This window comes from Achroia grisella, unplaced genomic scaffold, assembly GCF_030625045.1.
Source record: "Achroia grisella isolate CSIRO2021 unplaced genomic scaffold, CSIRO_AGI_Agris_v1 utg511, whole genome shotgun sequence".
NCBI classification, from domain to species: domain Eukaryota; kingdom Metazoa; phylum Arthropoda; class Insecta; order Lepidoptera; family Pyralidae; genus Achroia; species Achroia grisella.
In genome coordinates this window covers 2,258,259-2,273,426 of record NW_026712905.1, presented here as the reverse complement: position 1 = coordinate 2,273,426, position 15,168 = coordinate 2,258,259, and the positions used below count along the sequence as shown (strand labels likewise).

General features: G+C 31.2%; 1 protein-coding gene across 1 annotated transcript in view; it reads left to right on the top strand.

Annotated features, from left to right (window-relative positions):
• The window catches only part of LOC131846537 (F-box/LRR-repeat protein 7), a 42,969-nt gene that overhangs the window by 24,480 nt on the left and 3,321 nt on the right, over nt 1-15,168 (top strand). The window contains exons 2-5 of the mRNA XM_059195871.1: nt 2,928-3,154; nt 3,858-4,049; nt 5,476-5,620; nt 10,357-10,542. Coding sequence (XP_059051854.1) covers nt 2,939-3,154; nt 3,858-4,049; nt 5,476-5,620; nt 10,357-10,542 — 739 coding nt within the window. The 5' untranslated portion in view covers nt 2,928-2,938. The remainder of the gene's footprint in view (nt 1-2,927; nt 3,155-3,857; nt 4,050-5,475; nt 5,621-10,356; nt 10,543-15,168) is intronic.

The following is a 15,168-nucleotide window of genomic DNA, read 5'->3' as shown; positions in this document are numbered from 1 at the left end:
TTTATTAGCCCATTGTCTGTCCTTTTGATAATTGCAATTAAGGTCAATTGGAATATAAGGTTGGTAGTATATGATCCAGTGATGGATTAACAGATCGAATATTTATTTGTAATTATATATATTTCTTTGAAGCTATTGTATGATGTACTTGCCTACGTAAACAATATACTGTTGGAGACCAGTGGAAAAGAGGATGACGATGAAATACTGTTAATTAGTCCATATATTTAAATGTAGTAAATATACAATATTAATAAAATTACTTAAAAAACAAATGCAGTTGAGTTTCTTGCCAGCTCTTCTCAATTGGTGGAACTGGACGGTAAGGGCAAAAATATAAATACAAGAAACTCGAAACGCATTAGTCAAGTTTGTTGTGTTTAAAATATTCTATTTACGTGAATGATGAAATGATGTTTGTATTTGTATGAAATGAACTACGCTGCCTCTGGAGCCCTAAATACTAATAATGCCTCCCGCTTATAGATTTTTTCTATTTTGATTTTATAACGTTTAAATTGAAGCGTAAAATTTTCTATTTTAATAATAAAGTATACGTGAAATTATACTTGGATTAAAAATATAAACAAACTATATTAACGTTGGATAATTAACTTCTACTTCATTTGAATTAAAATGAAATTCGTTTATTCTATAAAATATTTTTATTTAAAACATTATAATTGGTGTATGTAATTTGCATTAATTACGGTAGTTGCTTTTAATCCCAACTTCTAATTTTTTATAGCAAAAGATTATCTTTGATCATTAAGCTACTTAGTGACATTATAAACATAATAATTACGGCTTACCATACTGTCTGAGAGTGTAGTTTGAGATCTAATCAGATTAATCTAAATATAACAACATCCTTCTGTACTTAATTTTATTGCCAATAATATAATATATAATTACTCTAATTTTAGAATTATGGTAGTACCCGACTTGGAATCCTTTTTTAATTATTAATAATTTTATTTGTTTATAATAAATGTCACAAAATAGTTTGGATAACATTAATTGTTTTATAGGCATTTTGTAGTAAGAGTTAACTATGTAGGACAAATTGTAATCTGTTCTAGTTCTCTTCTCTGTTCACATCCCGCTGGATGTGATGACTTGAATAGATTACAATTTGTACGATGCTACGATGCTACTAAAGATGTATTTGTCATTTCATTAAAAAAATCTTTACTACATAAAATATTATAGGAATGATTTGTGATTACGTCTGATATTTAATTGAAAATTCTTTCTTCAGCAGTCAAATATTATAACATTATGTATTCTAAGACGTCAGCTGCTCTTTAAGAATATAGCAGGTCTAATATCAATATTAATAGCAATCCATTTCAAGTTAACTACAAGTTTTGTGATGTTTCTTTGCAAAACTTTCAAGAGTAGATTGAAAATGTAGTATGTGTGGAACTGTAGTGTTATATTTCATGTAATTATTATGTCTTAAAATGTAAACTACCTGCATACAGTAAACTTTGAATGTTATAAGTATAAAATCAAGAGCCAAAAAAGGTGCAAAATGGTACATTCCGATGTTGATAGGTCGGAAATGGTTTCAAGGGAAAAGCGACTGTTCAAGTATTATAAAGACATAGATATCTCAATAAAATTTTTATTAGCATGCCATCGCATGTTCTGATAAATTCATTTTCTCTGCATTTTATGGCTTGGGAAAGATACCGCCGTGACCGGGGTATCTGGACATAATAGAGTAGTTATAAGTGGGTAGGACTTGATGCATTCAATCATGTTTCATTAATCGAATGATTCTTAGAACATTGTCTTGAATGCCACGAGGAATAATTTGAAATAGTTAAGATACATGCTTTAGTCTTATTGTGTTAGCGGCTAGCAAAGTTTAAGTGCTTCGTATGAATGGTCTGCCACGACTTGCTTTATGTATATTGTCAGGCATTGATACAAAAATGAAGGTATTTGTTTATTTAAACTTATTCTTCAATCATATTTCTTATTGAATGTAAACTATTTTAAGTTTTGTTAAATTTATAGTTGTGATGTATAAGCTATATTACTGTAAAGTTTCATCAAAATCCGTTCAGTAGCTTTAGCATGAAAGAGTAACAAACATCTAACCATCCGTATTCACAAATTTTCACGTTTATACTCGTAATATTAGTAAGAACTATGATTATAATATTCATAATTTAAGAGGCGCGCTTGTTTCAGTGAAAATAATAGATTTACATTAAATTTTATTGCTATTTATAATTGGCTAAGATATCAAGAAAAAATTTTCGAACTAATTTTTTAAGATAAATGTTGATGATTATTACATAAAAAAGTATATTGAACGGTTCAAAACAAATTTATTAAATATTTACTGTATCCATCCAGTCGATCCAATTATATCTACCATATTGTAATAACTTTTTAATGATCCATAATGAATCATAAATTATATCAACTATTGACTGCTTTGTTAACTCAAGTAGGTACCTATTGACTGCATTGTTAAGGAAGGAATTCCTTTTTGTATGTAAATTGCCATACAAACTAATTATTGCGCAAATGACATGTTTAGATACGTGGGTTGATTTGAGATTACTATTTCACTAGTGATGCCGCGACTTTGTCCATATGGATTTAACATGAAACCTTAACAAATAAATAGATTTAACAGACAAACCTACAGTTTTAGCTTCGTCACTATGTTACAATTTTATTATATGTAATTACTATTGAATTGTTTTCATCTCATTTCGTTAATTTAAATAATTGTCGTTAGTTTACATACTTTTTATATTGTTTTCATTCTACAAAAAACAAACAAGAAAATATGATGAAATCAGTTAAATAGTTCTCAAGTTATGGCGTAACCAAAATAAATAGCAATTCATTGTTATATAGATAAAAGGTATGATTTTATTCAAACATTTTTTTTCTTCTAGGCCCCTCCATTATGTCCAGCGGGAGTTGTTCCGGTCCCGGGATATGTGGGGGTGCGCGGCGCCGTCCCCCACCTCCCCCCGAACCCGGGATATCCCTGGCCGCAGATCTCAGCGAGTTGAGTTTAGACCAAGGCTACCATACTCTGGCTGACTGCGGCCCACCAAGAAGAAGGAAGGATAATACCCTGAGTGATGCATTATGGTTGAAGATCCTCTCGCATCTCGAGGTAAGAAGATATTTTGTAATGTAGAGCGATGGGTATCACCTCACCACTGTAGCGTTATGTACAATGTGTTGAGGTGTCCCTACTTAGGGTTTCCTGTAGTATCTAGGTAGTGAGTATACGGGTGTAAAAATTGTACTACTTTAGTAAGTTTATTTGATAGTATACTACAATATATAGATAGTGTACTGGCTTTTTAGTAACGCGTACACTTAAGCCGGAGTCATAATAAGACTACATTGAAGTTAAAATTGAGTTATGTGAACGAATGGAACGGTGAGGTTGACAGAAATATTATAAGTACATGTAGGCACAGTAATATAGTGAAATAGAGATAGATTTTGTATGAATTCATCCGTGTAGTACCTACGCCTTGCCTATTTAGCATAATAGCTTACTTTACAACCTATGTTTAGGTTTGAGTAGTGAGATATGGAATGCCAACGCTTGAATGTCACAATCTATCACCATTGTCACAAATACGGAAATCATATAAGATTGGTGTCTGTCACAGATTTATTTTGTAATGTCTGTGATCCAGTTCGTGTATCTATTTATTAAGGATCACAAACAGGTTTACAATCGGAAAAAGTATAGGTAACCTTTTCGAGTTTTCATTAGATGGCCATATAATTACAAATACAAAATAAAAATATGATAGCGCTCTTATCCAGAGTTACCCTTTTAAAAATGTATTAATTTTCAGGTGTCAGACTTATGTCGAATGTCCAGGGTCTGCAGACGATGGGCCAGGCTAATCACCAGGTTAACAGCAAGGGCTGAAGTATGGAGACGTGTCCGTACTGCTGGCCCTTTGGAGATAGCAGCGCGGTGCGCTGGAGCTAGGGCTGGACCATGTATTACTGCTGTCAGGGAGTGGAGATCGAAGAATTGTGCTGTAAGTAGGAATTTTTGTTACCATTTACCATCAGACGGACCACCAGCTTATTATATCATTGCAAATTTATAAAAAATATACTAATTAGTAGAGTATAGCCGGATCTGTTCTTTAGAGATGTATACTTTGTACAAATGGAAAATAACTTCTATAATAAAGATAATGACCAGAACGTGTTTGTATACGTTGATTTGTTTTTTAAAACAACTTGATTGGTCGCTAGCTTTCGACTACGTAACTTCACAATTACTGCTGCACGTGATAAGTGGGAAGAAACGTATTTTTTTCTAGTAGCAAACCTTATAGAAAATAATGGTATATAAATTATTGCACAATATTTTTGTATTCGACTACTTCTCGTCCTTTATTAACTGACTAGTTGTATGCGGTTTTAATAATCAATTTATTTTTATCTGTGTTTTTTGTAATATCCAGCGTCGCTTGGTTAACATGACATGTTCATTATAAATAATTATTATGTTTGACTTAAGCTAGACTAACTAGATGGAGTCCGTAACGAGTTTATAATGTTTTTTTTGTAAAAAGCTATTGCCTGGGGGATCCTCAGTCTAGTCTAAAGTCTCTTAACGAAATAATGTGTAATATTTATATAAATACTCAATGTAATATATAATTGTGTCTTGTGTCGCGAAGTATGTTACCAAACTCCCCCGAAACGATTAAACCGATTTTTATGAAATTATATATATAGAATAGTGTGCATAACGGGAACATTGAATCAGCTAGTATCTATTTTTCATACCTCAAAATTTTAAGGGTGACCCACCCCATAATTTTTTTCTTATTTTTAATATATTACAATTTAGCGTTGACAAATATATGCAATTCATAATAATTTTAATACAAGCACCGGTGTTAACAACAATGTTAAGAAGAAGAAAAGACGATCATACACTCGAGTTCCAAAATTATAAACTGAATTATTAAATAGGTTTTAATAACTACATTTCGAACTTACATGACGGTAGATTTGACTTATAAAGGATTTGACCGTAAAAGCGACTAATGAAAAAGATGACTGCATACAACTGAAATGCGAATGTTGAGATAGATGTGTTGTGTGACAAGAATGGACAGGATAAAGTGGCGCCGGTGGCGGAGAGGTTGAAAAGTAATCGTATGTCATGGTATAGGTATGGAATACTTAAGAATGAAGAGAATATTTTAAGGAAGGTGTTACATATGAATGGCAGATGAAGGCCTAAAAAGAGATGGATGGACTGTGTGAAAGATGATATGGTAAGAAAGTATAAATAAAGAGATGACTGCGAACAGGGATGATGAATAGAAAAACATACTAGACCGACCCCAAATAAATAGGATAAGGAAGAAGCACATAATGATGGTATATTTGACTTATCATAAGTGTCTGTAATAGATTTACATGTAATATATTTTGTTACAGGTGACGGTAGCTGGTGCCCAGTTGCTGGCAGCGACTTTTAGAAATCTGACTCATTTGGCGGTTATAGGGTCTACCAGCATAGACGCGCGGTCTTTAGCGCCGATAATTACGGATTTAGTGGATCTTAGGCATATTGACCTCACCGGTGAGTTTTTATACCATGATTGGAAAATGTATTTAGGTGTTTATTGTTACATTATTTTTGGTTATTAATTAAGTCGTAGATATTCTTCCATTTTAACGCAATATTATACGGTCAGCTGAGACCGTGTGACACTGTCTCCTATATTTATGACTGCTGTTATAATATTCAAAAACGACTTATGAACACCGTTTGGATATTCTTGACTCGTCCATCAGTTAGGTCAGTCTGGGCATTATTCGTGGTATTTCTATTCGCCTACTTTCGCATTGCATGTCTGTTTGGAATTAGATAATAATGATGGTAAAACTAGTTCGTTTTGATTCATAACGACGGCAGAAGTAGAGAGGTGTATATCAGGAATCAGTCAGGAATCTCTGAACTATAGACTCCTACATAGATAATGAGTTGCGAGATTGCGAAAAGTGGACTAAGTAGTAAGGACGGTCTCTGTAGTGGAGCTGTTTAGCGAAAGTAAGGAACTTTCGATGGTCACAGGTTCGATTTCTTGCAAGATAGAAATCTTTGTATTCTTAAGTATGATTGTTTGAGCCTGGGTATTTACTAGGTACATTATGTATGTTTTAAAAAAAAAAATTAATTTAGGCATCTTTGTCAGATGTTTAATACCCATAACAGAAGCCCTGCTTAGTTTGGAACTAGACGGCGCTATGAGAATCGTCTAGTATTTTATTATTAGTATTAATCGTGAGTAAGGACAATAGTCTGTAGTACTTTAGTCTCTCTACTGTAAGTAATTTGGCAAGATCATAGTACTACTAATGATATTTTAATAAATGCTCAAAGGCTTGATGCCGGATATTTTACCAATATATACTTGGATCAATCAATTATACTAGTTACTAGATAAACTATATAGTTTTCTTATAAATTTAATTATATACGCCGTCTATATTCAGTCGTCACCATCTACGGTCAAGTCCGTAGGTAATATACTTAATGAACCTACCATCTTATCATCCATGGAATAAATTGTCTAGAAAGTAATAAGTCTCTATTACTCGGATTTTTTGTTTAAATTGCGTACAACGAAGTTTCGAATAGAAATTAGGCTTTAGAGAGTAATTACTATACTTGGTGAGTTGGTCGACTTTTAACAGAGTTGTAAATATATTCCATGAAAACTTTAATTAAATTTACTCTCAGGTACTAATGGAGTAGATACTTGTTCAAGTATAGAAAGTATTTATTTAGAAAATCCTTGAGAAATGTTAAGTGTAATATGTACGAGTACATATATATCTAACTTAATTTATTATAGTATATAGGACATTAATTTAAATTTGGAAATTTGTCTAAATATTAACACACATATAAATAACAGAATAGCAATTATGCTTGACGACAATAAATATTGTTTAATTATTGGGGATGTTATTTTTCAAATATTTCATCAAAGGTTGATAGGTTGAAAAATATTGAAATGTCCATTTAGGCTGTACGAATTAATTAATTGCATATAATAACGTACATAATTTTAAGCTCCCATAAGCCAACATGTGAAGAAGATAAAAAAATGTTATAATATTTTTTATTTCAATTAATATCTAGTCAATAAAAAGCTATTTGAAAATATTAAGACGTTAACAGTATCCGACATTTAGTATCGTATAGATGAACGAACTAATGAAAAAGGTGCGATTTTTAATCATAATTAATGCTACATTTGAACCTCTTTATTTATATTGGAGTGGAGTATCACTTTCTTTTTTCAAATAATACAAGTAGCTAGAAAGCAAACACAGTTCAACAGCTAAAATAGATTTGGTATTATTATAAATAAATGTACCTACAGCATCATTATATTAATACGTGAAGCAAAAGTTTTGTACTGCTTTTTACGAAAATTGCGTGGGCGGTGGAGTATGAAATTTGAAAACATGGAACACTTATACTTTATAAAGGAGGAATGCAGAAATCTATTTTTTTTTAATTATAAAAATAGAAAATGCATTAAATAAATGAAAAAAAAAATATCACAAACTACCGTGTATTAGATACACACATGCATATATCAATATACTACTCTTTTGTTTATTTGTTACTGCTGGTTCAAAGATCTGTAGGTATTTTTTATTATGGTCGAATTTTGACCATTAGTATGTTTAAAAGTGTAACGGGTAAGTTTCTTGCCCAATTTTTTTGGATAAATGAAAAAAGCACTATTCTAATTTTATTTCATTACTATAGCCAGTTTTATTTCAATAAAAATAAAATAAGGCCAGCCGTTAGTTTAGTTAACTCTACAGCATCTCAGATGTGCATTATAACTAAGCTACTATTACAGTTTAATTTCTAAGGTGTGCAAACACTTGATGTTACATGACCTCACGTTGGCGCGGATCGTAACGACTTTATAGTAGCAGTTAAAGGTCCAATTACCGGCACATTGTATGGTAAACCGTTCATACAGGAAGAGAACCAGATATGGTTTACTCACTTAATGAACTGTGCACATGATCCAACCATTCTTCGACAGTTGCGTAAAGTAGGAAATGAGTTTTCTTTGCTTATTAAAATTCTACTAGTATTGGAGTTTCCACATTTTTTTCATTCTCACATTGTCGGAACTTGTAAATAATTAATAATAACTATAAAAAGATCTTGAAAACACAGGATCTGGATATCAAGGTAATTATGATTGAAATGAAAAGGACATTATTGAAATTTGGATAAATATGAATTTAGAATGCCACATAATATCGAGTAATTCGAGTATGTATCGACATAATTTCGATAATATTCTAGAAAACTTAACAAATATTTGAATTATATTCTGTAATATTTTTTATCTGTGGATATACTTATAATTCATTGTAATAATAATTCAAACCGCGTCTGCTCGTATTTTTGAAAATAAATAAACGGAGTATCTAGTGCTGGTTATAATATGTACGTTTAATAATAACTTGTAACTAAAATATAGAAATTTCTACAAATGTGCTATAACGTTTTATAATAAGGTTGGTTTTCTAAAGTTGAAATTTATGACGTAAATATACCTATATTGTGATAATGCTAACAGTGGAAAATTACGTCTAGTTATTTATTAAAGCGGTATAACGTTACGATTCCACAAATAATAACGTACAAATATGTATGATATTCTTTTAATGGTAATAACAATGAAGTAAATAATATAACAAACTTTCTAGTTTCATTTATAAAATTTTACATTACTTGAGGTATCAACAAGTTACCAACAACCTTCGTGTTTTGTTGACTTTCGATTTGAACCCGATAAAAAAGATATTGCTTTTCTTTTAGTTGTTTGATATAAAATACGGTCAACAAAGGATTTTATGTTGTCACAAAATATAGTAGGATGGATCTAAGGAACTTATAGAATATAAAAACGGATATCACGTACTTATTTGCGAGTCGCACGGAGGGTTCTGTTGAAATAATACAAACGATTTATATTATTTTATATAAAAAATATTTATCCATATAATACATGAAGTTATTTGGGTTGTAATGTATTGTACGTATAATAAAATAGCTGTGGCCAGCTTCTTTAGAATTGGTACAATGACTTTATTTTTAATTTTAGGATGATACTTAACTTGTGATATGTTTGTTCCGTTATACCTCCTTTATTGCTAGCAATGTATAATGTCAGGTTAACCTACAGGCAGATTTCTCTTGAAAACATCGTGACAAATTCCTGGTGAATTGGGTACGGTGACCTGACTTCATGTTCATGTTATCATCCTCCATTAGTACCCTGCCAGCGTAAACATTATCATCCATAAAAAATAGATATTATTGCAACCCACATTTGTTCACTAGATAGGAATAATATTTACTTAAATTAAACCAAATGTGAGTAAAAACACAAGTTTTCTGAACTTACGGATGTCAATACGGTATGGATGAAGGTAGTACAGTTGGCCGATGTAATGAATAACGCTATAGTGGAATTTTACCTTTTTCGCCCGCAACCCTAAAAATAGAAAAAGATTTATATTGTATCCTAAATTCATTTCATAAAAAAACTATCCATCTTTTATATTTTTGGTCACTACATAAAATTGTTCGTTCTCGTGTTTACTGCTATCTACTCTGAGATGTAATCTTATATATTGATTACTTTTTTCTTTTGGACATTATTTTACTAGCACTATCGACGTTATTTTTTTCTTACAATTCACTTTTTTATGCAACTAAAATGTAAGGAACTGTCCGTTATATACTTATTGGCAGAATATAAAATAAAACATAACATGTTTAACTTTAAGTACTTTTAAATATATATTTTTTATTCTACATCTTGTTCTAAAGCAGAATCAGTCAAAAATAATGAGTAGTGTTATTTATATTTTCCACAATTGATGAGTGATCTCTCACGATTGATAGAGATCACTTGAGACATTTATTTATAAATTCATACATAGAAAACAGTCAGAACAATACAAGAGAACATTTGCATTCATGAATATGACTGATATTCATGAATGCAAATGTTCGTATCATGCGAGGAGTCGAACCCGCGATCATCGAAAGTAAGGAGGTGTGTTTAACTGTCGGACCACTGAGGCCGTCAAGATTGTGTACCTATAATCTTGTATGTCGAAATAATTTTCATAAGTTCTTAAGCAAAAAAAATTGTGTCTTTACTAGACACAATTATTTTTTACTAAATAAAATAAATCTACTTATTTATGGTCACGTGACTAGATATTTTGTAATTAAAATAACCATCACCTTTTTCTCAGGTTGCCCAAACGTGGACTGGCCGGAGTGGGCATGGCTGGAGACGCGACTCTCCACCCGCAAGCCACCAGTGGAGTATATAGATCTGACCGACTGTGGGCTTGTCACAGATGGTGGTTTATGTGCATTGCTACATACTTGCCCATCGTTGCAATACTTGTATTTGCGGCGGTGTACCCTAGTCACAGGTAATTTTATTTTTTTATATAAATAACGCGTGAGTGTTACCCAAGAAAATTAGTTATTCCTGTATGTAAAACTTCTTTTCATCAAGGAAGTTGCTATTTAATGGCTATAAAAATATATAATAAAATCCTTATTTACTTTAAAGAATTGACCATAAATTCTTTTAAGTACAAATATAAAAATTGGCTAATTTGACAATTGTTTTTTACAATAAATGAATTTTTCGCTAAAAGTTAGGTATTTAGATGCGAAGCCGGTTATAAACGTAACGATTTTAACTAAGTCGTTATAAATGCATTTTTATGTGTTAACAGGTATATATAAGTTAGCCGCATTATATGCTTGGTACTTTCAGTACCTAGAGCCAAAAAAGGATTGACCACAAACAAAAGATAAATTAACTTTATAAAAGAAGGCTTAACTAGAAACTCTAAGAACAAACCCTTCTCTATGCTAGGTATTACACTTGACTGGACTATTTTAATGGACACGTATAAAAATCATTCATCATCCAGACCAGTCAGAGATATATTCCTATATTAAAAAAAAATGACTTTTACTCTTTTTTTATCGCAGTCAGATAACCGCATTTTAAAGGTAGCTAACCATTTTGGTAAAATAATGGTAGGTAACGGTTTTTTTACAATTATAGTGACACTACAGGCATCACATGATGACGTGATATCCCGTGGTTTCGTCCATCTATTTAGGCGACGGTTGCCACTTACCATCAGATGGGTCATCTATGTGTTTATTTTTTTAATTACTTTTAAAAGTTATATTATCACCGATTAAAATTAATGTTTAAAAAAGTTATAAATTGTAAATATAAATACTATAGGAAAATTAAGTATGTTTATTGAATAGAGTAAGGGTGCGGGATGTAATAATCATGAATTAACTAGTTTAGAGAGAGCATATAAATCACAGTCATCATATTTGCATCAAGCAGTTCTGCCATTAAATATCAATATAAACCTACTATTACAGCGCATTATACTAATCAAATGTAATCAAGCACTTAATGTTGCGACAACTATATTAGATTTTGCTCTGTTCAAACGAGATATATGTCCCCAATTGAATAACATACTCTTGTATTATAACTACTAATATTATAACTGCCGAGAATTATTACGATAGATATTTATTTATCCCATTTTTTTTAATAATTTCATTACTTCGATGGTGTTGGCGACCGACCACCGCTCTTTTGATATTTTTAAATTCATATTTTAGAACAATTTTTATATGTCATGTTTTTGATACATTTAAATTATTGTTATATTCTCTTTTCCACAGTCTGTAACTGTTATATATTTAATTGCATATTAATATATTTTACTATCAAAATCTACGTGTTTTCATTATTTAGATGTCCTTCATGTAGTATGTTCTAGTGACATCTAAAATATCTACAGTAATACAAAATTAAGTTAAATTAGTAAATCGAAATATTGTAAATAAGAAAATTTTATTACGTTGCATGGATGGATAGACGCTTTTATTATTTTACGCAAACTACTGGACGGATTTGAATGAAATTTAGTAAACACACACAGAATATCCTAAATTTACAAAATAATGAATTATTATTTTTGCGGGTAGCATATGCGGGGTTACAAGTAGTGTTACAAATGAGAAAATTACCTTTTGATACTTAAATTACTAAACCAATTTGTGTAAATTTTGAAAAAGAGATAGATAGTAAACCTTTAATTGGATGAATTACTTTGTGTAGTGAAAATATAACTTGATGGGGGATGAAAGTTTTTATAGGGAATCAATAATATATCAAGTAAAATATAAAAAACTTGACATACAAAATAGTCTCCAAGTTCTAATTCTACGCAGACGAAGACGCATGCAACTGATAGTAACAATTTATGTAATTACGATCTGCCGAGTTGAAGCGCATTCACATCTGATGAAAGCAGAGCAATTTCAGCTTGTTGCAACGGTAAAATAAATTATCGAATTATATTGTATTCTTGCTTCATTTGAGAACACATATTGAACACATATTTGTATATACAAAGTGTAAGGTTGACCACAGACTTAATTTGAGAACGGGTATAAGGTATAACCTTTTAAAGAATTTATTAAAAATCTAATACCAGTTCTCAAATTATATGCCTAAATTATTTGTGATCATAAAAACGTTAAATATTGATAGTTAATAGTAACCTCGGTGGTTAAGCGGTTTAGCACACCGTCTTATCTCTAATTGTCGCGGGTTCGATTCCTTGACACTTGTTTTTATCGGTCTGGGTGTAATATATGTGTATTATATAAAAAAAATGTATTTTACTATTTCTATCAGTTTTCTAGTGCCCACAACACAAGCTCTGCGTAGCTTGGGACTAGATGGCGCTGTGTGAATCGTTCTGGGTTGTTATATTATAATTATATTCATGAAACTGAGCAACCTTTCTCAAATAGCAGAACAGAAAATAAAGTTGGTTACTTGACGGTATATAAAATTCAAAATTTAACTTTTCAATTTTCCAGTTTACCTCTGTGTGTAAGTGTTTCGATTCAGCTTCTTGTGTATAAGTCCTCTTAAGTACTGCTATTCCAGCAGTGAACGGTTTGAGACTATCTATAAATACATGACTTGTCATTTATGTAAAATTTGGAAAAGGTCGTAGGAATATCCGAGGGGCTAAAATATTTACGTAAAATAATATTTACCACAACGCTCCAATTACAAGAATCAGATTGATTCAATTCAGACATAGATTTGATTATTTCCGGCAAGAAATTGACTTACGTAAGTAAACGTATTATTTTGTTTAAGTATATACTTTGCTCAGTTAATACTAATGTTTTCGAGTTTTCGTTTAATAATATAATTAAATATAATTGAGTTTGAATTTTAAGTATATAAATAAGTACTACTACAGCCTATCCTATTTGCGTAGCTATCATCACAATCATCGGTGTGACCTGTCTTATTCGATTATTCATCAATTCAATTCAATCGATGGCCTCGGTAGTCTGGTGATTAAGCACACCGCTTTGCTTCCGATGGTCGCGGGTTCGATTCTTCGCACGGTACAAACATTTGCATTCATGAGTATGTTTGTATCGGTCTGGGTGTTTTCTATGTATTTACAAATTTATTTATAAATACAAGCTCTGATTACCGTGGTACTAAATGGCGCTGTATTAATTGTCCAAGGTTATTTATCTCTATTAATACAGATATCTGTATTAATATAATATAAGTTAGTTGTGTCCAGGTTTTGGATATGCAAATATTAAATATGTTGTCATAATATAAAAATGAATGTCTTAAAATTAGCGTTAACAATTCATAAATTATTTTAAAAAGGAAATGTGGTAACGGTGACTGCTATATTTAGTGTATATGTTTTTAAACTAAAATCGATACGATATCGTCTACTTCAAAAAAATATACTTACTCTAATTATGTAGGTAATATAGTTTGAAGTCGATTGGAACTCTCCAATAATATTGAAGTTTTGTATAAATTGCGTTATACATTTTGCCTTTACTACGTCAATACCCATATTCTGTGCTATAGTGTACATACTTTCGAAATTAAATTACGTTTTCTTGGATTCCCGTTTGTGGAGACCATGAAATTTGCATAGCTATTATTACCTAGTGTACCATGAATTTGTAATCAAAACGCTCCGAATTTGAATATGAAAGCGAATTTTGAGCAACTGTTTCTCTGTACTCTGATGAGTTTAGGAATTTGCCGCTACGTTTGATTCGATGAACATCAATCCAAGATTAACAAAGCTATATATTTGAATACCTTTAATGTTATTTAGTTAGTCGAGTTAACAGATCCAAGAAAATGCGAATGTTGATCTGTAGTGGTGTATTTTTGTTTGGAATTTAACGCGGATACTTATTCAATGCCGCTTTTCTCTCTTCAGGCATAATATATATTCTAATCCGGTTTTCATTGATTGAATTGTTTTTACGGAGTACATATATTTTTTTATAAATATCTACTATTATACCAACACTGTTGATATAATAGTAGATTTTTATAAAAAAATATATGTACTCCGTAGTGTAAGTGTAAGTAAGTGGAACTATATGCAAGTATTACCACCAATGTCGTTATCCATTTACGTTTGTCTTTAATCATGGAATCATTGTGATAATTAACTATCTGTTTCATTGTATAATAAATTTTTTTGTATATTTGTAAGTCACATCTCGGACTTAATAGTTTATATTTAATTGTATTTTGAACTTGGATTTAAAATCAATTATGTAATCATTCGACTCAAATATATCCAGCGTTCACCACGACTTAATATTGACGATGCCTTCAGATAAAAATATTTATTTCTTCTAAATTTACAATTTACAATCACTCTCCTGCAAAACTCCTGTCAGCATTTATCGGGAGGAATGAGGTCACTCATTGCTAGCATTGCTAGCATGTAACCAAGATGACATCCACGCGTTTTCCTCTGGAAACCATCGTGATAAATTCTTGGAGACTTTAGCACAATGACCTAACTGACCTGACCTCATGCGTACCCTATCATCCTCCACTGGTATTCTGCTAGCGTGGACCATATCATCCATTAAAAAAAAAGTAATTACTAACCAACCCATTTGTGTTAAGAGAGTAA